The sequence below is a fragment of the Eubalaena glacialis genome, chromosome 14 (genome assembly GCF_028564815.1).
Source record: "Eubalaena glacialis isolate mEubGla1 chromosome 14, mEubGla1.1.hap2.+ XY, whole genome shotgun sequence".
Lineage (NCBI taxonomy): Eukaryota > Metazoa > Chordata > Mammalia > Artiodactyla > Balaenidae > Eubalaena > Eubalaena glacialis.
The window spans coordinates 20,803,722-20,829,861 of record NC_083729.1 but is presented as its reverse complement, the minus strand read 5'-3'; the positions used below and the strand labels follow the sequence as shown (position 1 = coordinate 20,829,861).

General features: G+C 39.4%; 2 protein-coding genes across 4 annotated transcripts in view; one reads left to right on the top strand and one right to left on the bottom strand.

Moving 5' to 3' along the window:
- Positions 1-21,730, bottom strand: part of HADHB (hydroxyacyl-CoA dehydrogenase trifunctional multienzyme complex subunit beta) — a 37,170-nt gene extending 15,440 nt beyond the window's left edge. Inside the window, exons 1-5 of one of the 3 annotated variants that reach the window (XM_061168468.1) lie at positions 21,626-21,730; positions 15,665-15,739; positions 15,512-15,556; positions 7,113-7,212; positions 2,705-2,749 (exon numbers count right to left, since the gene is read on the bottom strand). In XM_061168468.1, the coding sequence (XP_061024451.1) occupies positions 2,705-2,749; positions 7,113-7,212; positions 15,512-15,556; positions 15,665-15,731 (257 nt within the window). In that variant the 5' untranslated portion in view covers positions 15,732-15,739; positions 21,626-21,730. Of the gene's footprint in view, positions 1-2,704; positions 2,750-7,112; positions 7,213-15,511; positions 15,557-15,664; positions 15,740-21,053; positions 21,135-21,625 lie in introns of those variants that run through there. The other 2 variants (XM_061168467.1, XM_061168469.1) reach the window with 2 other exon arrangements.
- A 131-nt stretch (positions 21,731-21,861) lies between these two features.
- HADHA (hydroxyacyl-CoA dehydrogenase trifunctional multienzyme complex subunit alpha) overlaps positions 21,862-26,140 on the top strand; it is a 45,284-nt gene continuing 41,005 nt past the window's right edge. The window contains exon 1 of the mRNA XM_061168466.1: positions 21,862-22,101. Within this exon, the coding sequence (XP_061024449.1) occupies positions 22,035-22,101 (67 nt within the window). The 5' untranslated portion in view covers positions 21,862-22,034. The remainder of the gene's footprint in view (positions 22,102-26,140) is intronic.

Below are 26,140 nucleotides of genomic sequence, written 5' to 3'. Positions count from 1 at the left end.
AACCACTGCGCCACCAGGGAAGCCCTAAAGGTATTAACTTTTTAAAAAACGACTGAGGCCAGGTCTAAGGCAAGAAAAGTACAAAGTGAACCTCTCTGATCTTTTTTGTGCCAAAAATAAGAAAGCACTCAAAGATTAATGGGATCATAGCAAAAACAGGAACAAGGCTGTACACATTTGACAAAATTCATCAAACTATATACTTAAAAATATGTGCATTTTATTGTATGCAAATTACACTCAAAAAACAATATTATACTAACAAACAAAAGGGCCATAGGAGCCAACTTGAAGGAACTCCCACAGATAAACTATGGGATAATCTGAGCTTCAAAAAGAACAGTGACCAAGCTTGGCTTTAACACAATTAATAAATAAAAATTCGTAAGTCCACATCACTTAAAAAAAAAAAAGGAAAGCTGATCTTTACAGAAAAATACCAACCAATAAATATAGGAGGAATAAAAGAATGATCAAAGTCATAATTTTGTAATCTCTAATGTAATAACTAATCCAGGCAAAAATTATCAATGAATGCTAAGACCATTTGGTCAAAGGTTGTTGGGGAACAAGATGTTTACATGGTGTTAAGATATCACTTTACAGGTGACTTACTAATTGCAAAGGAAAAAAATACACCTTTCAAGAGATCTAGTGGTCTGATCACCATGACCGAGTGGTTAGATTTAACATTACACATCATACGCCTCTTAACATGATGCAATACCCATGCACTTTACCTATGAAGCGTTCTTACCAAAAAATGTTTAACCTGAATCTAATCAAGCTTAGAGATCTAACTTCCAGTTTATAGGAAATTCAGAGGAAAGTTAACTATTACTACGAAGAAACATCCAGAATGTGGGACATTCTACAGGCCAGCTGGCCTGGTCTTTTCAAAAAGTCACTGTCATGGGGGGTGGAGTGGAGGGATGTCCTAAATGAAAAGAGACCAAAGAGACATGTTCATTTGTAATATGAACTTTGACCAGGTCCTGGTTTGGAAAAAAAAAAAATTAAAAGAAAGGACATTCTTGGAACAAGTGAGGGGGATGTGACTATGAACTGGATATTAGAAGTTATCATACAATCATTATCATCTTAGCTATGGTAATGGTATTGTGGATAACAGAGAAGGTCCTCATTCTTAGGAGTACTAGCTGAAGAATTTAAGGCTGAAGTATCAAGATGCCTGAAACAATGTCAAATGCTTCAAACCATATAGCTATAGAAAACATGGCAAAATAATAACACTTATTAATGCTAAGTGAGGGGTATTTAGGTGTTCACTTTCAATTTTATTGTATAGTTGACATTTTTTAATTCAGAAAGTTGAGGAAACACCTGTACATCTCCAGCCTGGGACCATAATCAGAAATAGCACCATTATCAGGAATAGGAAAGTAATCTGGCTTCAGGGAAAAGATAATTTTTATTTTTTACACACTGAGCTTGAGATACCTAAGAAAAGAAGTCAGATTTAGACATTTGGAAGTCCTCTACATAAAAAAATAAAGATTAAGTAGATGAGATTTTTAGGGAAAAGCATGCATACAGAGAAATGCAAAGTTCTAAGGACTAAAACTTACAAAATACCTTTAAAAAAGAGATAGAAGAAGGGATCCAGTTTTTTAAGAAGTAGAAAAGAATCAGTCAGAAAATGGAAGGAAAATCATAATGGTGTAACATGAAGTCAAAGGAAGACAGTTTCAAGTACAGTTGACAGTGTCAAATGCTATAGAAGACAAAGTCATTCAGGTCTGAGAAAAAAATGGTGCGTTTAGTGATTACACAGTCATTATTAAGAGAAGCTTCCAAAGTATAGTTACTGTAGAGCAATGGGAATGGAAGCAATTATGGGATTAAGGAGAATAAATGGATAGTAAGAAAAGAAAAGCAACTGCTGCTTTCATTCATTCTTAAAGGCTGGCAGGAAGAGAACAAACAGAACAAGATGGGCAGAAAGGTGCAAAGAAGGGTTTTTTCAAACTATGAAAGACCTGTAGCTGCTTGAAGACACAAAGGCAAAGCATCAATGAATGATAATGCCTTACATGTTGACTCTCATCAAATTATTCTTCCATCTCAATCTCATGCAACCACATCTAATTTTACATTTTTATTTGGTTTGCACAGGAACCTTCAGGTCTCATTCTAGGCTTTTTGCTAGATAAATAACCACATCCCCATCCCACCAGGGATACCAAAATCTGAGGATGCTCATGTCCCTTAAATAAAACGGCATAGTACAGTTGGTCCTCTGTATACACAGGTTCTGCATCTGTATTTACATAATTTGTTCAGCTATCCTCGTACAGTATGAAGTTTCTAAGATAATCATCAAATATATGTATTGTATTTAGCCTGATCAATGTAGGACTAGCCTTATCAATCTAGCCCTACATTGTTTACAACCGGCAGCTAGCTACAGTACTCATTAAGGAATACTGTCATGCCAAGAAATAGTCAAGCCTACAAAATAAAGGTCGCTGACATTCACCAGCTGCTTGAATTTGTGTAGCACATATGGCTAAAATGAAGAATAAATGAATCTTGTAAAATCTACTAAGTGTTTTTTCTCACCACATAAAAGTTAACATATCTTAGATACGGAAATTCTATTAAACATGCTATTTCAAGTGTAAAAACTGGAGAAAAGTACTTTTAATGAAATAAGAACTAAAATGAAACTGCATTTACTTACGAAAGCGCTGCTCTAGCCAAATCATGTGGCATCAGGTCTTTATATCTGGGGAAAGAAAATAATTTAAACCAAAAGCCTAGAGCTTTAATAAAAAATGTTTTTCATCCTGTTTGAAATACCTAAAGAAATAATCTAACATATGCTGCTATAAATGCACTTAACATCATTCCAAATGAAGAAATAGTGTGACTTTGCTATTTGTCATCCTTAAAAATCTGGCAAGCCTTGACTCCTTTTGAGCTGGCTAAGAATGAACAAGAATCTTGCCCACTGTCTTATTGTTCAGCATAACACATGTTAAATATTTAACATTTAATATTTTATTTAATAAAATATTTTTATGTAAACCCCACCTTTTAAGTTCTCCTTTATTTTATTTTTTAAAAATTCATTATTTATTTTGTGATGTCTCAAGGGATATGAGCAATATATTAGGACTTTTGAGAAAATTTTGTTTTGAAGTAATTTGAGGTTTACAAAGAATTGGAAAGATAGAACAGAGTTCCTGTATACTCTTTACCCTGCTTCCTCTAAAGCTAATCTTACATAACCATGATGTACTTGTCAAAACTAAGAAATTAATACTGGCACAATACAATTCACTAAGCTACTAACTTTATCTGGACCTCACCAGTTTTTCCACTAATGCCCTTTTACTGGTCCGTTCCAGTAAAAGGGCATTATGCATTTTGTTGTCATGCTTCCTTAATCTATGCATTTTGTTGTCATGCTTCTATGCATTTTGTTGTCATGCTTCCTTAATCTCCTCCAATCAGTGACAGTTTCTCAGTCTTTCCTTATCTTTCTTGACCTTGACACTTGGAAGACTGGGGTTATGGATTTGAGGGAAGTGTATCACAGAGGTAAAGTGCCGTCCCATTGCTTCTTATCAGAGTGTACGTGATAGCAACATGACTTATTACTGGTAATGTTAACTTGATCACTTGGTTAAAGCATGGTTTTCTTCACTATTTTTCCCTTTCTGAACTCAATTTGTTAGAAATGAGTCACTACTCTGGCCCTTACTCAAGGGGAGAAGAATTAAGCTCTACTTCCTAGTGGAAAAAGTAACAAAGAAATTATGGACATATGTTAAAATCATCACAGTAGTTAATAAATACTTGAGGGGAGAGAGTTGAGGCTATGCAGTTATCTTGTTTCTTCTTAACATTTCTCACCCACTAATTTTAGCATTCATTCGTAGATCTTGGTTGCAGCAATTATTCCTGTGGTGTTCTAATGGTGATTTATTTATTTATTTTCCTCATTCCTTCTGTATTTATTAACTGAAATTCTTCTTTAAGAAAGATTTGTCCTTTCTCTTTTATTTTTTATTCAATCATTTATTTATATCAGATTGAACTCACAGATATCTGATGTATTCTTTGGGTTATGGTATAATATCATCATAACTTATTAATTAAATTGTTCCAGGTTTTGTCATTGAAAGTTATTTTAGGTTGGTCCTGTCTCTTTTTTTTTTTTTGGCGGAGCCGCATGGCTTGCAAGATCTTAGTTGCCTGACCAGGGATTGAACCCGGGCCCCTGGCAATGGAAGCACCAAGTCCTAACCACTGGACTGCCAGGGAATTCCCAGTCCTGTGTCCTATTGACATGCTCCATTTTTTTTAAGCACTTCTTTACTTTCTGGCACTCCGAAATGCTCCAGGTGCATCTTGTATTTTTTTTTGGCCCAGACCTAGTCATTCTTCTAGGAAGCCTGGTTCCTTCTATTGAAGAATGGGTATTTAGAAACCAAGATGTGGATGTGAACTCTGTTTGTCTATTTAAATTTTAAAAATAAATTCCCTTTAAGTCAAAGATTTAACCATTGGATTATATAAGAATATTCATTCTTTAAATTCCTAAAAATTATAACCTAACAAATCCAAAAATGTTTTTATTTTTACTCTGAATCACAGAAGAATCATCAGTAGTTTTAAAAATCTTTCACAGGTAAAACCAGTTCCCTCAAATTTAGAGCAGAATAACTTGGGAAAAAGTTGTGTGTCAATTTTAAAATGTCTGAACCATAATTAGTTAGCATTTTACAATCTTTATTCTCATGCTCCTATACCCCTCTCTACCAGGATGCCTGATAGACTCCCAAATGTCACTGTTGGAGTGTACTTCTAGGAGTGCTTCCAAAGTGCTTTCTACCTCTAAGAAAAACCTGGTCTTTCAAATATCACTCAAGTTGAAAGCAAAGCTTCTTCAAATTAAACAGAAAAAGATCTTTTTCTACCTAGAAAATGATCTACTATTATAGAAGACTCATTTGTCGCCTCAATCATAAGATTAATAACATGACTTAACTATTTGTCTTCTCTATAAATTCTTCCTTCTATATTATTTTTTGGTCACTTTTGTTCTATACATGAATATTGCCTTAAAATTTTTATTCTTTCTTCTCTATTAACTATATTTTCTTACATTATTCAACGCTCTTCTCTGTGTCACTAAATTACTCATGAACTTTATCTTCTTTCTCAATTAGGATCCTAAATTAAACTAAAACACAATAATAAAACACAACAAAAGGAATAAACCCTATGCTAATGTGCTGAATATCTCAAACTTCACGCAAATACCAATTATCAAAGCAAATGTTTAAATAATGTAAGTAAATAATATAGTTGAGCGTGTTTGTATTTTTTTTAACAGCTAGTAAAACAGTTGGAATCAAACTTCTACACAGCATACAAACAGCCCTTACAAAAAAATGGTCTTCCTAGCCAAGAACTTTCTTCTCTTGATGGAACTTTCTTTTCCTACCCTGTTACTGCTGAGTACAAGGAGGATCCCCTCTCATCACTTCTCTGCTGCTAAAGCTTCAGATTCTTACTCTTACTGCTGTTGTGTCAGTACAGGAAAGTTATAATACTATATTGAGAGAAGAGGGTGAATGAAGAAACTTCACCAGCATTCACTTATATAAGAAAATACTCTCTAGGTTCTAAACTATTGTTTAAAAACGAACGTTTGTGTATGTATGCGTGCGCACACACACACAGGTCTGTATCTTCCACAAACGGTGGCATTATACACACTGCTCTGAACCTTGCTTTTTACACCTAACATATCTTCAAGATCTTCCCATATTAGTACAGAAAGGTCTCGTTATTTTTAGCAGATGGCTGACATTCCCTAGCAATGTTTTTAAGTTAGTAACTGCTAGTTCAAAATACGAACAATAAAACAATCTAAACAGAATAGAACCAATGTTTCATTTAGTTTGCACCTAGTTCCCAAAGTCCATCGTCAACATTTGGACAGCCTGGGCCTCACTTGGGGACAAAAAAGGAGGAGAAAAGTCTAGGGAGAACAGCAGTTTGGTTCTGGGGAACTTGGGGGCTGGTCTAGGATCACTCTTTTTTTTTTTTAATAAATTTATTTATTTATTTATTTATTTATTTTTGGCTGTGTTGGGTCTTCGTTTCTGTGCAAGGGCTTTCTCTAGTTGTGGCGAGCGGGGGCCACTCTTCATCGCGGTGCGCGGGCCTCTCACTATCGCGGCCTCTCCTGTTGCGGAGCACAGGCTTCAGACGCGCAGGCTCAGTAGCTGTAGCTCATGGGCTTAGTTGCTCACGGGCTTAGTTGCTCACGGGCTTAGTTGCTCCGCGGCATGTCGGATCTTCCCAGACCAGGGCTCGAACCCGTGTCCCCTGCATTGGCAGGCAGATTCTTAACCACTGCGCCACCAGGGAAGCCCCCTGGGATCATTCTTATTCCATATATTTGGGGTTGTGCTGTACCAGGGTTTGGACCAGTCCATCAACTCCAATTCTGATAATTTCCAGGAAACCAAAGCCACAGATTAAAGGCCCTTCAGAATGCCCATGGGCCCACATTCTCCATATTCAAACTTCTGAAGAGGCACAGAAACAACGTACAGTACTTATCTTCAGATGAGGAAAGGATATCTCTGTTAGAAGCAAACTATCTGGTCCCACACTAGGTTTTTAAAATATGACTGGTTCAATCTAACACTACATGAGGCTTACTCAGGAGAAAGGATAAAAAACAAATTTTGTCACATTATTTCACCACTGGCTTGACTTATTCTGTATTAATTTCATGAAAATGTTTTTCATATATTAGTCCACTAGCAATAGTATTACCTACTGGGTTACACTGACAAAGATCCCTTTTGAAAGTGCCTTAAAAAAAGGAATAAATAAAGTACATGGGGTGGTGGATGTGTTAACTCGACTGTGGTAATCATTTCACAATGTATATACATATATATATATATATAAAATCATCACATTGAATACCTTAAAAAAAATCACTGTGTACAACCTAAATATATACAGTTTTTATTTGTTAACCACACTTCAATACAGCTGGAGAGAAAAAAGAAAAAGACAGAAAGAAAGAACATGTAACAAAATCATTTCATACTTACGAAGTGCCTGACAGCAAAAATGGAGTGCGGACACCATCCACCACCACAATGTTCCTTATGTTGGGTTTGGCTAAGGTTTGCTTCGATTTCGTCTGGACAGCTTTCAGAGAAAGTTCAAAGAACAATTAACTAAAATATATGAAGTCAGGGATTTCCCTGGCAGTCCAGTGGTTAAGACTTCACCTTCCAATGCAGGGGGTGCGGGTTTGATCCCTGGTCAGGGAGCTACGATCCCACATGCCTCGGGGACAAAAAAAACCCAAAAACATACAACAGAAGCAGTATTCTAACAAATTCGATAAACACTTTAAAAATGGTCCACATCAAAAAAATCTTAAAAAAATAAAATAAAATATACGAAGTCAAATGACTTTTTACATTTTTAAAGACAGACATTCTAAGAAGAATTATATCATTCAATGCCAAGTTGCATTTGTCATTTACCAAACCACTTCAACTAAAAAAAAAAAAAAAAAAAGGATTAAGAAATTAACTAGCATTTACAAATTTCCAAAAAATACTTAAGGTAAATACAGAGATTATACCTAATGATAAGGTTGTTTATGCCATTAACAAATTGTTTTTTGTTTTTTTTTAATCAAATGTTTGACAATCTATTCCACTGAAAGCAACCAATTAAGTCTGCCCTTAATATTAGAAGTTACAATGACTGATATCGTTTAGTCTTCATATAGCTTAATATTCTTGCTTTTCTATGTAGAAATAAAGGCATTTGGTTGGTGACTACTGCCATTCTACAAAAACCCAGCATGCTTCCTGAATTCTGGCTCAATTTGTCTAGTTATTTTCTAACATCAAAAGAGCAACCTTGGGGCTTCCCTGGTGGCGTAGTGGTTAGGAATCCGCCTGCCAATGCAGGGGACATGGGTTCGAGCCCTGGTCCGGGAAGATCCCACATGCTGCGAAGCAACTAAGCCCGTGCGCCACAACTACTGAGCCCGCGCGCCTACAGCCCACGAGCCACGATTACTGAAGCCCGTGCTCTGCAATAAGAGAAGCCACTGCAATGAGAAGCCCGTGCACCGCAACCAAGAGTAGCCCCCACTCACCGCAACTAGAGAAAGCCCGTGCGCAGCAACAAAGACCCAACGCAGCCAAAAATAAACATATAAAATAAATTTTTAAAAAAGAGAGCAACCTTTCTCTAACGTTTTAATTAAAAAATAAAACATGAACATATCCTGGTGGTTAAAAGAAAAATAAACATAACTAAAATATGGAGAGTAAAACTAAAGTTCCCTCTTTATGTCCTCTGCTGCCATGTAATTTCCTTCCCAGAGGTAGATACTGCTAATTTGGTGTATATACTTTACCACTTTTTTTCTTTTTATGCATGTACATAAACACACTTGTGTATTATGTTTACTTTTCTGACTTAACAATATAGCTGGAAGATCTCTGTGTTTGTGTATCTACATGTGTCTCATTCTTTTCTTATTGCTGTTAATGTTGAAATTCATCTCCTATCATCACTCTTTCATTACCAGAGAAAGAGAAAAATCCTAAAGAATTGGGAATAAAATTTTAACAATCACCTTACCACACACACTTATGTCATAGAGAGCTATTTATGATAAATATCTACAACCAACTTTAAGAAAATAGTAGTGAAAGCTAAGAGTCATGATAAAATGGGGTACAAAGATTCTCCTCGCAGCTCTAACTGGTTGGTGAAGGAGATAAAGGCACGTGGAGATTATCAAGGAGTCTGTAGCAAAAACAAGCATGTGGTGCTAACGGCCAAAATAAAGGCAGTATCATTGTGAATGGAAAGGAAGGGACCAATACAAGAGATTTTATAAAGAAAGACTATGTATTTTGGTGACCAATCAGATATGGAAAGAAAGGAAAACAGGATTATAAAGGAAGCTTAGAGACTAAGAAAACCTAGCTAGTCTACACAGAGTAAGAACTGGTTTTGGAAGAAAAGTGACCTCAATTTTAAACACGCTAACTTTGAGGTGATGGAGAGACACCCAGGTGGATATGTCCATTTGACAGAGAGCTAGAAATGCAAAACTAAAGCTCCAAAGAGAAGTGAGGTGTAGCTGGGAGAGCCATGATATATATGCATTTTAGAATACAGAAGAGGCAGATGCCCCCTTGGTCTTGCCTGCCACTCCCTTACGTTGTACTCAATAAATCTCGCTTTCTACCCTCACTTCTGGCTTGGTAAATTCTTTTACCACCCACGTTGCCAGCCCCATCGCCGCACTCTGTGGCATTTTGATGGCCCGTACAGGGACCAGACCGCTCTCTCCTCTCTCTGCCTTTTCTGATCCGTCTTCCAACAGGTAGTGATCGGCCTACTGACTCGGGGCAAATGGCCACGTCTACTCCTTGGTGGGACCCAAAGGCCTCCAGGACGAGACTCCAACTTGCTGTTGTCCTAAGGGGTACATTCTGGAAATGGTCTTTTCTCCTCTTCAACACTGCCGATGGTCTGAGGTCCCTGGAGACCGGGGGATTGCGCATCCTGGCCAAGGCAACTCTTCAGCGGACCTAAAACCCAGTCCCATACCGACCAACCATCCCTGCCTAATCGGGTGGCAGTGTCCTTTGGCCCTAGCCTTGGTACTCCTCACTTCCAACGCCTGGTGCAGTCGGCAGCAGCGGCTTGGCGAATCCAGGCATGCTGTGAGATTCCCCTTCTCTTTCCATCCTCCCTTGAGGACCGTCCATCCTGATCCACCAACATTTCCAGATACTTCAAGTGAGTCACTACAAAAACGATTTCATTCCATCAAGCCACAAATGGTGACAAGACAAGGACTCCGCAACCTCTAGAATCAATATAGTTGACTACTCTTGAACAGGCCTCCCCAAATTTCTATTCACACACTATCCCACAGCCCCATGGCTGATCAGCAAAGCCAACCGGGACCCCACATCGCCCCTTCTCAGCAGAAGTAGCATGAGATGATGTTGTCACCCAGATGTCAGTGATTTGACTTTGCTGATCTGTTAGGGGGAAATGTGGAGCTTAACAACAGAACAGCCATCTTAGGCTGGGGAGGTCCTTCCAAGATAAGACAATCACACCCTCCCCCAATGGAAATTACCAACGGTCGCAAGCAGTTGGTATACCAGGAAGATTGAGCTATGACACACGCAGCCCTAACCACCATATGGGTAGAACATTAACCCAAGGGTGACCAAAAGGGACCAAAAAGAAGCCCAGTTTCTCTTCCCCCAGGGAAGACCCCCTCTTGGTCTCGCCCGCTGCTCCCTTGCAGTGTACTCAATAAATCTCGCTTTCTACCCTCCAAAAAAAAAAACCAGAAGAAAAGCAGAGACATATTTTGCAGTGCCTACTCACCCATAGCCCCCTCTAAATGGAGCTGCCCTGCTTAGAGTCCCTGCAAAGGGGCAATCATAGACGTCATGCCCCTAAGCCCACACCCAAAGCTGGTTAGATTCAGGGTGGGTACTACCTGACTACCTGAAGTCAATCCATAGAGTGGCCAACCAGTAACCCATGTCATCTACCTACAAGTGATAAGCTGCATCTGATTCTCTCTCACAGGAATCTAAGCAAAGCATGGAGAAAAATACCAATTAGTTGAAGCTGAAAAGATGCCATGAGGAAGAACCAGGGTGATAATAAACTGAAATTATTTTTAAGTAAGAGTTATGGGGCAGCAAAAACCCTGAGTGAGCAAAGAAGCCAGCAAGAGGAGTGAAGAAGAATATAAAGAGAAGCAGGAAGGCCAGGAAAGTGACACACCATGTGGCCATGACTGAAACAAAGTGGCTGCCCCTAGAGCTGCTTGGTTCCTAATGCCTCCCTAGCTGTAGTACTCAAGCCCTCTTATCCTTAACTTGAGTGGGCCCCTTAGTCACAATAAAAGACACTTGGTTTTGTGATCTCCCCACATTTAGAGGGCAGAGAGAAAATGTGGGACAGAGGGTAAACTTGAGAGGTAGTAGGAGACTGAGGAGAAAACAGTGCATGAAAGCAAAGGCAGGAGAGTATCAAGGAGCAGAGGATGGTCAAATATTTCAACACTCAAGGAGAATGAGGACTGAAAAAAGGCCACTAAGTTTGAAGATTTGCAGATTACTTGTGACTGACCTTGGAGAGAATAAAGTGATGAGAGGAAAAGTCAGATGACATACCATCACATCATTCCACTTTTTTTTTTTTTTTTAAATAAATTTATTTATTTATTTATTTTTGGCTGTGTTGGGTCTTCGTTTCTGTACGAGGGCTTTCTCTAGTTGTGGCAAGCGGGAGCCACTCTTCATCGCGGTGCGCGGGCCTCTCACTGTCGCGGCCTCTCTTGCTGCGAAGCACAGGCTCCAGACGCGCAGGCTCAGTAGTTGTGGCTCACGGGCCCAGTTGCTCCGTGGCATGTGGGATCTTCCCAGACCAGGGCAAGAACCCATGTCCCCTGCATTGGCAGGCAGATTCTCAACCACTGCGCCACCAGGGAAGCCCCATCATTCCACTTTTAAAGAACTGACCGCATGTTCCTTTTACACACTTTCAGATAAAATTCAAATTCCTAACTCTTCTAACAAATTCCTTGCTTTACTTCGTTCCAACTGAATGATCCAAAAACGTTCTCCACCACTTCTCAACATGTAGCAAGATGAGCAAGCCCCCAGTCCCTCACAGCCTTGACTTCATTTCACACCCCTTGCCTTCATTCATATACCCTCCCATCTGAGTGGCTCCTTTCTGTCCATCTAATCCTTACTTACCCTTAAGGCCTAGTTCACATTCCACCTCCTAAATAAAGCCTTCCCTGATAACTACAGCTACCTGTAGTTCTGCCTCTTAACTTCTATGGCAACCTATGGGGCAAAAATTGGCCAAACAATTTAGCATATTATAAAGTAATTAAAGTAACACTAGAAGTCACATTTAAAAATAATATTCATTATATATTGAACAGTCATCCAAAGGACTCTAATTCTGTTTTATGTGCACACTGGCTCCTAATCACATCAGAATTTTCTCAAAGGCTCTTTTTTATATATTCCACAGTGCTATGGGCACTCAGTAGCAATGTAGTATAAGAATCTGAATAGGGGGTTAAAATATCTGGGGTCTAGTCCCTGCTCTGCCAAAAATTTCTTATTTGCAAATATGGGAGCTAGATTAGATGACCTCAAGCACTCCCCCCAACTCCAAACCTAGGATTCTATGGCTGACATATACATTCTGTATTTCACATACACAATTAAAATCAAAGCAGAGGGCTTCCATGGTGGCGCAGTGGTTAAGAATCCGCCTGCCAAAAAAAAAAAAAAGAATCCGCCTGCCAATGCAGGGGACACAGGTTCGATCCCTGGCCCAGGAAGATCCCACATGCCACGGAGCAACTAAGCCCGTGTGCCACAACTACTGGGCCTGCGCTTAGAGCCCGTGAGCCACAACTACTGAGCCCACATGCCACAACTTCTGAAGCCCACGTGCCTAGAGCCTGTGCTCCGCAGCGAGAAGCCACCACAATGAGAAGCCCACGCGCCGCAATGAAGAGTAGCCCCCGCTTGCCGCAACCAGAGAAAAGCCCGCGCACAGCAACGAAGACCCAACGCAGCCAAAAATAAATAAATAAATAAATAAATAAACAAAAAAAACCCTTCATTTAAAAAAAAAAATCAGTCAAAGCAGAGAGAAGACATGCCATGTATTATACCATTGTTTTATATATATATACATGTCTGTGGATATAGATATATAAACAGATGGTCCTTGACTTTCCATGGTTCAACTTATGAATTTTTAACTTTAGGATGGTGCAAAAGCAATACACATTCAGTAGAAACCATACTTTGAATTCTGAATTTTCATTTTTTCCCCAGGCTAGCAATAAGTGGTATGATACTCTCTCATGATGCTGGGCAGCAGTGAGCCATAGCTCCCAGTCAGTCACACAATCACAGGGGTAAACAACCAATACACTTACAACCATTCTATACTCATACAACCATTCTGTTTTTCACTTTCAGTACAATATTCAATAAATTACATGACATTCAATACTTTATTATAAAATAGGCCTGTGTTAGATGATTTTGCCCAATGTGTTCTGAGCACGTTTAAGGTAGGCTAGGCTAAGCTATGATGTTTGGTAGATTAGATGTACTAAATGCATTTTTGACTTACAGTATATTCTTTTTTTTTTTTTTAACAATCTTATTCATTTATTTATTTATTTTTGGCTGCATTGGGTCTTCGTTGCTGAGCATGGGCGTTTCTCTAGTGACAAGCGGGGGCTACTCTTTGTTGTGGTGCGCAGGCTTCTCATTGCAGTGGCTTCTCTTGTTGCAGAGCACAGGCTCTAGGTGCATGGGCTTCAGTAGTTGTGGCACGCGGGCTCAGTAGTTATGGTTTGCAGGCTCTAAAGCGCAGGCTCAGTAGTTGTGGCGCACAGGCATAGCTGCTCCGCGGCAGGTGGGATCTTCCCGGACCAAGGATCAAACCCGTGTCCCCTGCATTGGCAGGCGGATTCTTAACCACTGCGCCACCAGGGAAGTCCTGACTTACAATATTTTCAACTTATGATGGATTTGTCAGGATGTAACCCTATTGTAAGTCAAGGAAGATGCATAGTAATATATAGCCATTGAATAAGTCAAAATTTCCATCAGACACATTTCCAGTCAATCTGATGACTGGAAACATCAGTAAACCTGTATCCCTCTATTCTAATTACTTCGTCCTAACAGCACCGTCAAGCATATTCACATGAAATTCAAGAGGAATTAGTTACAAAATTATTGCAACCTAAAACCTGTTCAGCAGGGGTACATTCCCACTCCCTCCCCTCAAATCAGCTGGTAACATTCCTTTGTCTTATCATGTGCCCTCTTGCACCACTATCACCATCAACGTTAACACAAATCGCTAGGACAGTGTTAGACACCAGGGACTCTAAAATGCTTAAGTCTCAGAAGGGCTCACAACACAGTTGGGGAGACAGAAACACAAAACACTTTAAGAGCAATATAAAGAAGAATACTCTATATGCCAGAAAAATGCCTTCCCTCTGTTGGTATTCAATGTGACCTTCTTCCGGTTGGCAGAAAATCAGATCTATTTGTCTGACTGCAAAGTCCTGGGTGAACATTAGAATTAGGGAAAAGGTGAAATGAGATAGAAAGGAATTATTCTTTGTGAGCCTATACAAATCTATATTCTAATTAGAATTTAGAGGCCACAGAAAGTATATTTGTGACATGACAACGTGAAACTTTTCTAGGTGAGATTAGGCAACAGACCCCTGACAATATACTTACGTAAAACAATATAAAAATATCATCTTGTATATATATATATATATATATATATATATATATATATATATATATATTTTTTTTTTTTTTTTGCCGAGCCACGCGATATGCGGGATCTTAATTCCCCAACCAGAGATCGAACCCATACCCCCCTGCGGTGGAAGCACAGAGTCCTAACCACTGGACCTCCAGGGAATTCCCATCTTGTACTTATACTGAGTTTACAGTTTTCAAAGTGCTGTGAGATATCTTCATAACTACTTGAGGTTAACAAGACTAAAATTATTATTCTTTTTTAGATAAAGAAACTAAAGCACAGGGAAGTAAAGTGATCGGTTCAAGGCCAAACTGCCCAGAAAGAAGTAGAACTGGAACAGAGCAGAGGTCTTCTGAATTCTAGTAAGACGCTTTTTCTATTAAGTTATTATTCAAGTAGAAACACCATAATAAAACCAAAATCAGAAGTCATAGTCAATATAGGACCCAGGCAAGGAGAGCCTGTCTGGGCGTTTTTAGCACTGGCCAGTGAAGATACATACCTACAGTAGGTTCTGCAAAAGTATGTATTCAACAGTGAAGAAGTCTTTACCAAGGGTCTAAAAGACCATATAAAATCAACAAATTTCCTTCCTTTTTCATTTCATATTGACTAAATAACCTTCTGTTATTAACTGGCTCCACAGTCACACCTATTTCATGTATGCATCCCCTTGCACATGGACTAAGAAGATATTCATTAACAGAGAAGCCTGTCACTGAAAGTTTAAAAAGTTACCTTTTGGCTCCACAGCAGTCTCCAGACTGTTTGTAAGCTAATCATCTCTAGGACTGACAGCCAGTAGCTGATTAAACTGACCAGTAAGGTTCATGGAACCTCCGTGACTCCATCAAGCTCCACATCCCAGAAAGCAGCCTCCTGTCAACATCTTTGAGCCCACCCTACACCATGTACTATCGTTACTGATTGGTCCTATATTGTTTTAATTTAAAGGCAACAGTGATGTTCACGTTGCTCATAAAAAGGGAGAGTTAGCAAACTAGTTTTGGTTTTTATTCAAAATTCACAAATTTAGATTCTAGAATCTAACTCTTAAATCAGACTTTTTTTTTTTTTTTACAAATTACTGTACCTGCGGCAGCTCGTAACTGGGAGGAACAGCTCAGAGGTCTCATAGCTGGAAGACAAAATAAAGTGTTTACAAAAAGCAGTACAATTCCATGTCTGTGCAAGATGCTTACACAACCAAATCTAATCTTAAAAAGAAAGAACAAATGAAACTTACAAAATCTGAGGGCCCATTGTGATGTACTGGGAAGATTTTTAAAAGTGTAAGTCAAGAGGGAAGTCATTCTTAAATCTAAAAAGAGAAGAACAAAAAGACTTTCTGGGTTATTTGAACAATTTGTAGCTTAGAGTGTAGTCTATGATCTCTGATATCTCATCCATGACTACTATAAAATACTTTAAAATTTACTCTATTACCAACTACCCTTCCTCTAATAATATAATAGCTATACTGACATAGTATGCAAACCACTAATCTAAGCATTAACCCGTCTAATCCTCACAAGGACCTATGAAGTACGCATGATTATTACACCCTTTGTAAGAGAAACGGAGGCATACAGGGATTGAAAGACTAGTAAGAGGCAGAGCTGTGATTTGAAGTCAGATAGTCTAGCTCCAGAGTTTATGCTTTTCTCTAGGGCCAAAGGAGTAGAGACTGCTGGACATGATCATGAAGCCACCAATGTGAACTTCCTCATTTTGATGGTTGTATTGTGATTATGCAGAATGCCTTGTGGAATGTTTGTATTTGAAGGGGATACACACTAAAGTATTCAGAGACAGTGCAGTATCACATCTTAACTGCTGTAAGAAAAAAAAGTTCATACACTGCACTTGCTACTTTTTTATAAGCTTGATATTATTTCAAAATAATAAAAATATAAACCCCTCTATATTAAAAAATATATAAAATATATTAAATACTTCCCTAAATTCCCCAAAATGAGTTCCTACAAATCAGTAAGAAAAAAATTGGCAAAGGATATGAACAAACTGTTCACAGAAATAGAAATATCAATACAAATGGCTCTTAGATACATAAAAAGATGTTCAATCTCATTCATAAGGGAAATACAAATTAAAACTGCACAGAGGTATAATATTTGACTTAAAGGTCTGATATTCATTATGTGGTAGTCTGCACACACAGGCTCTCTCATATACTGCTGCTGAGGGTGTAAACTGATGCACCTCCACAGATGCATCACTACGGAGGGCAATTTGGCAATTACTGTAACTGTCAAAAAACTACAACTGCACCTAACTTTTGATCAGTAATTCCACTTCCCTGAATTTTTATTTATATAGTTGGTCTGTGTAAACAAAAGAATATATCAGAAATGATGAGATGTCACTTTTGAGATTAGGCTGTTAAGAGATCCTGCAGCTCCTGTCTTGGTCTGTCTCTCAGATCACTCGGTCTAGGGGAAGCCAGCTGGCACCTCAGGAGCAGCCCGATGAAGAGGCTCTGGTGATGAGGAACTGACGCCTCCTGCCAACAGCCATGTGACTGAGCTTGGAAGTGAATCCTCTAGCACAGACAAGCTTTCAGATGACTACAGCCCTGGCCAGCATTCTGACTGCAACCTCATGAGAAAGTCGAGGTCAGAACGACCCAGCTAATTTGCCCCCAAATTCCTGACCCTCAGAAACTGTATGAGATAATAAGTTTTTACTGTTTTAAGCTGCTAAATTTTGGAGTAATTTGTTACACAGCAACAGCCAATATAAAAGCCTTGTTTAACTTTTCTTAGGTCTTCGTTGACTAAAAAGAGATGCCCTGTGGCTTCCAAAAAGAAAAAAAAAATCACATTTACCAAATATATGGTTTGGAAAGAGATGGAGGAGTCCAACCTATAGGCTTACCAGCCTAGGTATACTCAAGGGACTCTGGCCAGGGAGACACAAATTGGCCCATGCAATGGGCACCACTTTTCCAGAAGCTACATTTGATGCCACTTGAGTCTGGAATATAAATCCCCATAAGTAAAGTTCCTCTTGAAATAAAATTCATGAAACTAGTCAAGAAAATATTGATTGAAAAAAAGGGGGAACTTGCTCTAACAGATATCAAGACTTTCTATAAAGTACCAGTAATTAAACAGTTCAATTCTGGCACAGGAATAAATTAAACTAATCAGCAGAACAGGATGTAGCAAGTTCAGAAGCATACTCATGTGTATGAGAATTTAGTATGTAATAAAGATAACATTTCAAATAAGTGGGAGAAAGATGAATTACTCAATAGATTTGTTGGGAAAATGGCTAACCATTTGAAAAAAAATTAGATCCATAGCTCACACTATAAGTACAAATTACAGATGCATTAATCTAAATATATATTTTTCTAACTTACTACAAGAATATATCAGAGAATATTTTTATAATCTTGGGGAAAGGCTTCCAACATATGGTATAAAACCCAGAGGCCATAATGGAAAAGAATAACTAAAAGAACTGATTAAATAAGCATTTAAAATATCTACATAGCAAAAGACACTAAAATAAAGTTAAAAGGCAAACAATAGATTCAGAGAAAATATTTGTAACATGGAAAACAAAGGGTTAAATCCCATACTCCATAAAGAACTTCTACAAATTACAGGAAATAGAGAAACAATAATGGAATCTGTGGTTTTCACCCCAATATCCATTTCACCCCATTATGCAGTTGCCACATGTGGTTTACATGGGACTGAATCCAGCTCAACTCCAGGGTTTAAACCAGTCAGAATAATCCCATTCTCTTTGGCTTAGGCAACCAAGGCCTAAAATAATCGTGCATGGTATTGCCTTGACCACTGGTATCGATTTAGGGATAGTCTTAGTCAGTCTGACATTCAAGTCTTCTGCCTGGAATTCTGGAACACACATCTTTCCTTCTGAGGCTTGGCATGGCTAGAGCAGTTTGCAAACATGATAAAAGCTAGTGTAAAGGTAGAGCTGGTCTCAAAGGAGGACAGAGCTGAAAATTCAGAAAAAAGAAACTAGAGCCCTGATTGAATCATATCTGAAACCCACCCTCCCACTGTGTTTTTCTGTTCTGTGAGTCAACAAATCCCCTTTATTGAGCCAATTTAAGTTTAATTTTCTGTTATTTGCAGCTGAAAGGCTCCTTCCTGAAACATGACCAAAAGGAAAAATGAGCAAATGAGCAATTCACAGAAGAAATAAAAATGTCAAATAAATAAAAATTTAAATGTTCAACCTCACTAACAATAAAAATTTTTTTTAATTAAAAGAAGGTCATTTTGGGGTTATTAAGTGGCAAAAATTAAAAATATGGTTAGCACACAATTCTAGTGAGAATGGATCTATTTAAGCACTTCCATATACAGTTGATAAAAGTATAATTGGTAAGGCCTTTTTGGAAGGCAATTTTTAGTTCTCTCTCAGATTCTGAACTGTGAATTTCTGAGCCTAGTAATTCTTCTTATTGGTCTTTAAGCAACAGAAATATTCAAGTTGTATATGTAGCAATCATAGATCTCTAGCCAATAGAAATACTCAAGATGTAGATGCACATATCAGGAAATGGTTAAATAAATTATAGTATTACAAACATACCATGGAATACTGTTCAGCAGTTTGTAAAGAAAAATGAAACATAATGACATACATGTATATACTGACATGGAAAGATGTCCACAACATATATTAAATGAAAAAGCAGGCTGCAGAATAATATATATATAGTAAGACTCCATTTTATGACAGAAAGAGATGAAAATCCATAAAGCTCAATCTATATATGGAAGAGATAAAGAGGGACTTTCATTTTATATTCTTCTGTCTTCTTAAAATTTTTTTTACAAAGAGCATCTTATTTTTAATGTACAGTATAATTCTAGTTTTATAGAAAATCTGCATATACTAATATCATTATAGATAGATAAAAAACATTAAAATGCATTAAAAAAGTCCAGAAAAATACACAGCAAATGCTAACAGTAGTTATCTTTGGGTGGTGGAATTATTGGTATATTTATTTTCTTTAGACTTCCTGTAGTTTCTGGAAAAAAAATTAAATAGAATATACATCCCATCAAAAATTAATAAAAAGTAGAGAGAGATTTCAAAAGAAAGAAGGACTAAGCAAAATATGACCTAGTTATTGTCATCTGCTTTAAGCTTTAGGAAATACATTTTGACTCAAGGATTTGGGGAGCCTGGGTAGGCTTGAGTAGGGTGTGAAACTATAGAAAGATGCATGAAGTTGCAGGAACCTGGGAGCAAGTAACATGAAGAAGGGACTAAACAAGTAATGAAAGCAAGATGGAGTGGCTCTAACAGCTCATTATTACAGTATCATTAAGACACAATCCACAATATCCTTAAGAGCACAAACACTAAAGGCAAACTGCCCAATCCAAATCCTGGCTGTACCCTAGTTGTATGACCTTAAGGAAGCTACTTAATTTGCAAAAAGGATTCTTGATGACCTCCAAAGGCCATTTTCTTTCTCTGTTTTAGGAGTAAGATGTAGATAATTCATCTGTAAGATGAACCTGTAAACTGTAGATAATTAAAGTACCTCCTTCATAGGTTGTTGTGAGGTATATATATATATATATATATATATATATATATATATATAGCACTTAGAACAGTGCCTGATACATAGTAAGGGTTATACATGTGTTTGCTATTAATTCTAGTGGGTGATGGTATAAATGTATTTAGTTCCCCTTTATGTAAGACACAGTGAGAAGCATAACATTTCTGCCCTTGATGGAGCTTATGATTTTGCTCAGAATACAGGAAACAAAAAAGTCAAGAGCCAAAAGGGTGACCTAAATCAGGGGATGGCAAACTTCAACCCATGGGCCTCTAGCTAACAATAGATTTTACATTTTTAAAAGGTTGTAGAGCAAAACAAAACAAAGAATATGTGACAGAGATCAATGTGGGTTGTGAAACCTAAACTATTCACTATCTGGCCCTTTACAGAAAAAGTTTGCCACTCTTGATCTAAACAGTAAGTGCTACACCGAATTAGATGCAGCAAGAGCATTATGTGGGCAGGAGGCAAGCTTTGAACTGTAAAAACCTTGTGAGATGGAGGGCCTTTGGAGGTCATCAAGAATCCTTTCTGCAAATTAAGAGATCACTGCTCATGCAGTTTCTGCTTAAGGTGCTCACAGTGATGGGGGATTCACTATTTGACTTGAACTTTAAACAGAAACCTCTCTTCTTTCTTTCCATACTCCTCAATTCAGTCTCAGCTTCCCTGCCATTTCTCCCTGCCTCTTCCTTCTCCCTCTCCTGCGGAACAGTCAATCTGGTGAACAGTGGGACTTAGATTTACGGCCGAATCCTGGCTCTGCCACCTACCAGAAAATTTACATAATCTCCGAGCCTCCCAAACTTCACCTACAAAATGCAAATAACAATTTTGGGATCGTGAAGATTAAATGAGATGGCGGTGAAAGGGCCTAGAGGGCCCTCAACATTACTTTTTGTAGTCAATCACTTGATTCCAGGACTCAAGCCTATCTTTCCCGCACAAAAACAGCTTTCAGGCAATGCAGAGTTCTTGACTAGAAGTTAGCAGACCTCTAGTCCTATTTCTACCACCTGTGGCCATGGGTAAACTCACTCACCCTGATTCATGGGCTTCACCGATAAAGTGAAGGGGATGAATGACCAGATGATCTCCGGGTCCCCTCTGGATTAGAAAATAATCTTGAGCCCTGGATCTCGGGGCGGGACACAGGCATGTCTCAGCTCCTCCCACATTCGAGTTCCGAAAAAGCCACACGACCGAGACCCACCCTCGGTAACATAAAAGGGGTAAACCCCGGGCCCTGTACCGAGTCTCTACTGCCGCCGGCCTGGCTCCAAGCAAAGCAGGTGAAACAACAACACTGGAACACAGGCCAGCGCTTTAAACCGACACAAACACAAGCCAACAGTTCGTTAACATGCGGTGATAAGTTAAAAGACACAGGCGACACCGCTGCTCTGAGCTGCAGACCGAAGGCTAGGCCAAATTACTGCCCAAATTGCACTGGTACGGGAGACCCCCATTGAGAAGCTTCCTTCCGCTCCCTCGAACTCCACTGCTCCAGGGCCCAGGGAGAGGAGGCGGCCGCGGGCGTAGTAGGTGGGAAAGGAAGTGCGGACCTTGCCGGGGAAAGGCCAGGTGGAAAGCCGAGCGCACGCGCCTTCTCACCTTAGCTCGCGTGGGCTCAGACTCCTGCTGCCGGCAAGGTTTGGACCCGAGCGACTGGACCCGACTGGACCAAGGGGCGGGCCCTGCCTAGAAAGGACCCTTCACCCTTCCCACCGGCTCCGCAGGCTTCGCAGGCCTTCCGGGCTGCCCTCCGGCTGCCTGACTGGAAAATCCGGACCTCTGTCCCCCTCCTCCCTGACCTTCCTTCCTCCCCGCGGAGAAGGTGTCCTTTCCGCCCTGTTAGCCAGAAGCGAAGGGCGAGGTTAAGGAACCGGCGGCAGCTCGCCATAGCGGTTTTAGTCAGGCAGTACATCGGGCGCCTGGCCAGAGCCAGGCTACGGAAAGAAAAGTCCTCTGCTTGGCTCCCCCGACTTGAAGCGCCTTCCACTTTCGTCCTCTCTTGCTGAAGATGGTGGCTTTCCGGGCAGTTGGCAGCCTCAGCCGCTTCACTGCTTCCAGGATGCTCCGCTGCCCAGGTGAGGCCTGGTTGAGGGCGCCCAGCAGCCCCGGGCAGAACTCCTACGGAGACCGAGCTTCCCCGGAGCCTCGTCTCCCCATCGCTGCCACCTCCCTGCCCCGGCCCAGGGTCCCAGCCCTGGATAAGGGGGAGGGATGCTGCTCTGGGATCCGGTCTCTTGTTCCCTGGCGCAGGGACTGACATTTCCTCTCTCATGAGTCCTGCAGCGATTTCGGGCTCCGTAAGCCCTAACGTTTCTGAGCCCTGTCCTCCCGGTCTGGCACTTTCCGCTGGTCTCCTCTTATTTCCTTTAATGATGGCCTTGAGCCTGTTCCTACGAGATTGGGAGGACTAGGAGGACTAGGACAGGCCAGTCTGTCACATCTTTGTGGCTCCATTGCACCTTGCCTGTAACAAGAGGCATCTTAAAACCTTCTTGTATGAAATTAACCAGCCTTGCAAATTACTGCCATTCCCTGGCTCTTTTCCACAAAACCTTTTTTGTACCTATTACCACACTTCAATAGGAAGCTCAACTCTTGCAGTTCCAATAATCCCACTATGAACGTATAATATATAGATTTTCAAGGGGCAGGTTCTGCAATTTGCTAGAAGAAGCATTTTTTTAAAAAAATACGGAGATACCCTCTTTCTTAAGGAGCAAGATGTTAGATAATTTTACAACTATTTCTACCCTTGTTTCTGACGATACCCAGTTAGCTTGCATTAGCTATATTGTCTTTTTGTCTTCAAACTGGCAGTGAAAGAGTTAAAGTGGGTGACTGGAAAATCAAGCATTTTCCTTCCATCTCAAATCTTTAAGGTGAAATGTGACTTTTTATTGCATGTTGTACTTAATATCGGTTACTTAATTAGAAGTATAATTTATAATATGCCTTCCTCCTTCTGAACCCCCGGTGTAATACCGTATGCTGTTTTTGGAAGAGTGCCTGGAATCTCCCTTTACTGTAAGGGACTAATTTCGAATGACTGAATCTCTTCTGCTTTCTTATTTCGACCAGTGTTTTTAGTCTCCACAGGACTGCTTTGTGTGTGTGTGCGCGCGCGTCAATCATAAGATTACAGAAAATTGAAATGCTGTAAAGACTGGGGAAAGGGATTAAGAAAAAAAGAATCACCCATTCCCTTACTACTCACATACCTACTGTTAGCATTTGGTCATGTGACCTGACAGTTTGTCTATTTTCCACATTTTTGGTTTAACACTTTAAAAATATCAAATGTATATTTTTGAGCTTCCCCTCCATTGATTTTAAGGTAATGCCATTAAAAGCATTAAATTTGGAGTCTGACTTCTGGGTTTGAATCTAGCTCTGCCTTTTACCCTCTGGTGACCTTACCCTTTGGTGACCTTGGGCAAGTAATTTCTATGTCTGTTTTCTCATTTGTGAAATGGGGAGTAATACCACCTTGTGAGCTTTAAAGGAGTTATTTTAGGTGTAAAGCAGTTTTTCGTGGAGTAAGTGCTACTATTAACGTTAATAAACGTTAGCTGTTACAACTCTTTCCTGCCCTGAAGAACTATGATTCTATTGATACAGATCTGAGACTTTTTTAAAGTAATTTTTACATTTTACATGTCATAAAAGGTTACAAGCCTAGTTTTTCTATGTTTTTTTATAGAAATATATATACACACATGTGTGTATATATTTTGCATTGTGTTTTAACCTATAAGAAAATATGGCTTGGGGAGGGAGGGATAAATTGGGAGACTGGGATTGACATATACACACTACCATATATAAAATAGATAACTAATAAGAACCTACTGTATAGCACAGGGAAAGTCTACTCAATACTCTGTAATGACCTATATGGGAATAAAATCTAAAAAAGAGTGGATATATGTATATGTATATCTGATTCACTTTGCTGTACAGCAGAAACTAACACAACATGGTAAATCAACTATACTCCAATAAAAATTAATTTTAAAAATTAAAAAAATATGGCTTATTATAGCTATTGCTCCTTTTAGTAGCAATGTATAAATTTTGAAAAAAAGTCTAGAAAGTGAATTTAAAATTACCTGCACACCTGGATTGCCATTTAGACTCAACAGACTAACCCTAACCCTAACCCTAACTGAAAGTCTATGCCAAGGCATTGCCAAACATTTAATGAGATTATGACGTTTAATGATGGATGATTAAAATCTCTTGATGCTGCTTTGTATTTCTTGAAGTTTTAACCCATTCCTGCCTGAGTGCTATAATTCTTAGTATGACTATCAAATGAAAATCACATCTTGACCAAAATATCTTGTTTAATTCCCACTCTTACTCTAAATCCAAATTCCTGATTACCTAAGTGGTAGAATAATTTCACAGGAAATGAATTGGAGGCAAATACCTTAGTAGACGGTGTATATTTAATTTTGACTCTCACTTCTTTAATCCTGTCCCTTCCCCCGGTACTGAATATTGAGAAAAGCTGTTGATTGTTACAACCAAAGTAACACTTTCATATTTGAAATTTGTGTTAGCATAATCCAGCTCTCTGCACTGCTGTAGTCTTCCGTCTTGTAGGTATCTTCTCAAGTTAAATTATTTAAATGATTACAGAGTAGGCCAGAGGTTTCTCTCTCTTTTGCTGGCACAGGAAATATAGGCTGAAGTTCACCCAGCTGCTCTACAGCAGGGGTCCCCAACCCCTGGGGCTGCAGGCCGGTACCGCCTGAACCATCCCCCACCCCACGCCCCCACCGGTCCGTAGAAAAATTGTCTTCCATGAAACCGGTCCCTGGTGCCCAAAAGGTTGGGGACCGCTGCTCTAAAGTGAGCTCTCCTAATTAGGAAGTGAGTAAGGCTGGATTCCAAAAGCAAAGCTACCGTGTACTTCAACTTGCTTTAGTTGACTGTGGTTTGAAATTGTTTTCCAGACATGTTTGTACATTTGCTGTTTTTCTCTGTTTCTTGTCTCTATTGATTTAGAGGAGGTTTTGTGTATGTCTATATGGGGGGGGAAGGTAGGTTAGTGGATGAGAGTTTATGGTTTATAAGCTAATGAGCTCAAACCTGTTGTCTCAAATATTTGGTCTTCAGAATTACAACCCACGTCCAAGCCCCATCACCTGCTCTGTTTTCTTTTTTCCTTAGGCACTTATCTTCTAACATATTTATTTCCATATTTATGTTTCTTGTTTTTTATCTGTCTTTCCACCCCATCTTCTCCCACCCTGCATTCCTGATCAGTTCCTTCTCACTAATTCAGTTTACCCTGTTCTAGCTAGAATTGCCTATTATCTGGCTCCCCTCCCACAGAATTTCTACTTTATAGGGAAACTCCTTTCTATGCCAGGCCTGTTTTCACCTCCTCCACAAAGACAGGGATTTTTGTCTTTCTGTTCACTCTAGGCCACACTAGATTTTTGTTGTGGAATAAATGACTATGAGATGATGTTGGAGGAGATTACAGTTTAGTTGGGGGAAACACCTGCTACAGATGCAGCGATTAGAGAACAAAACAGTGAGTAATAAAGATAAAAATTTGGGCAGGGAAGGCAAAGATCCTTGTAGACAGAATCTCAAGATAAGGCTTTGTGGAGCCGTGATACAGATATAGAAGGAAGAGTCACAAATACAGATGACACAGATCTCAAATGATGGAAAAGCAAAGGGAAGTATATCATTAGTGAAGTAGAGGCACTGGAGATTGAGGAGATGTCTGGCTTCTCTTATCTTAATTTACTTTGGTGTAGGACTTTGACTTATAGGTACTTTTATAATCATTACATCACTTTTACTCTGTCTTTATAAGGACACTGAAATGCTCTGAGAGACTTGTACATGGTCATACAACTAGTAAATAATAAACTTGGCGGTCGAACCCAAGGCTTTGGACTCTCGGGTCCTTTGTCTTTGCACCATAAGGGCTGACTTGGATTGCTTAAAGAAAAAAAATGCAGACAGAACCAGCGATCACCCCACTCTGGTTCTGGTGCCATCTACAGTTTTTTTTTTAATAGTATGTTGTTTTGCCTTTGAAAGCAGTATAAAGCTGCTTTTTTCTGTGCCTTCGCTTCCCCTCCTTTA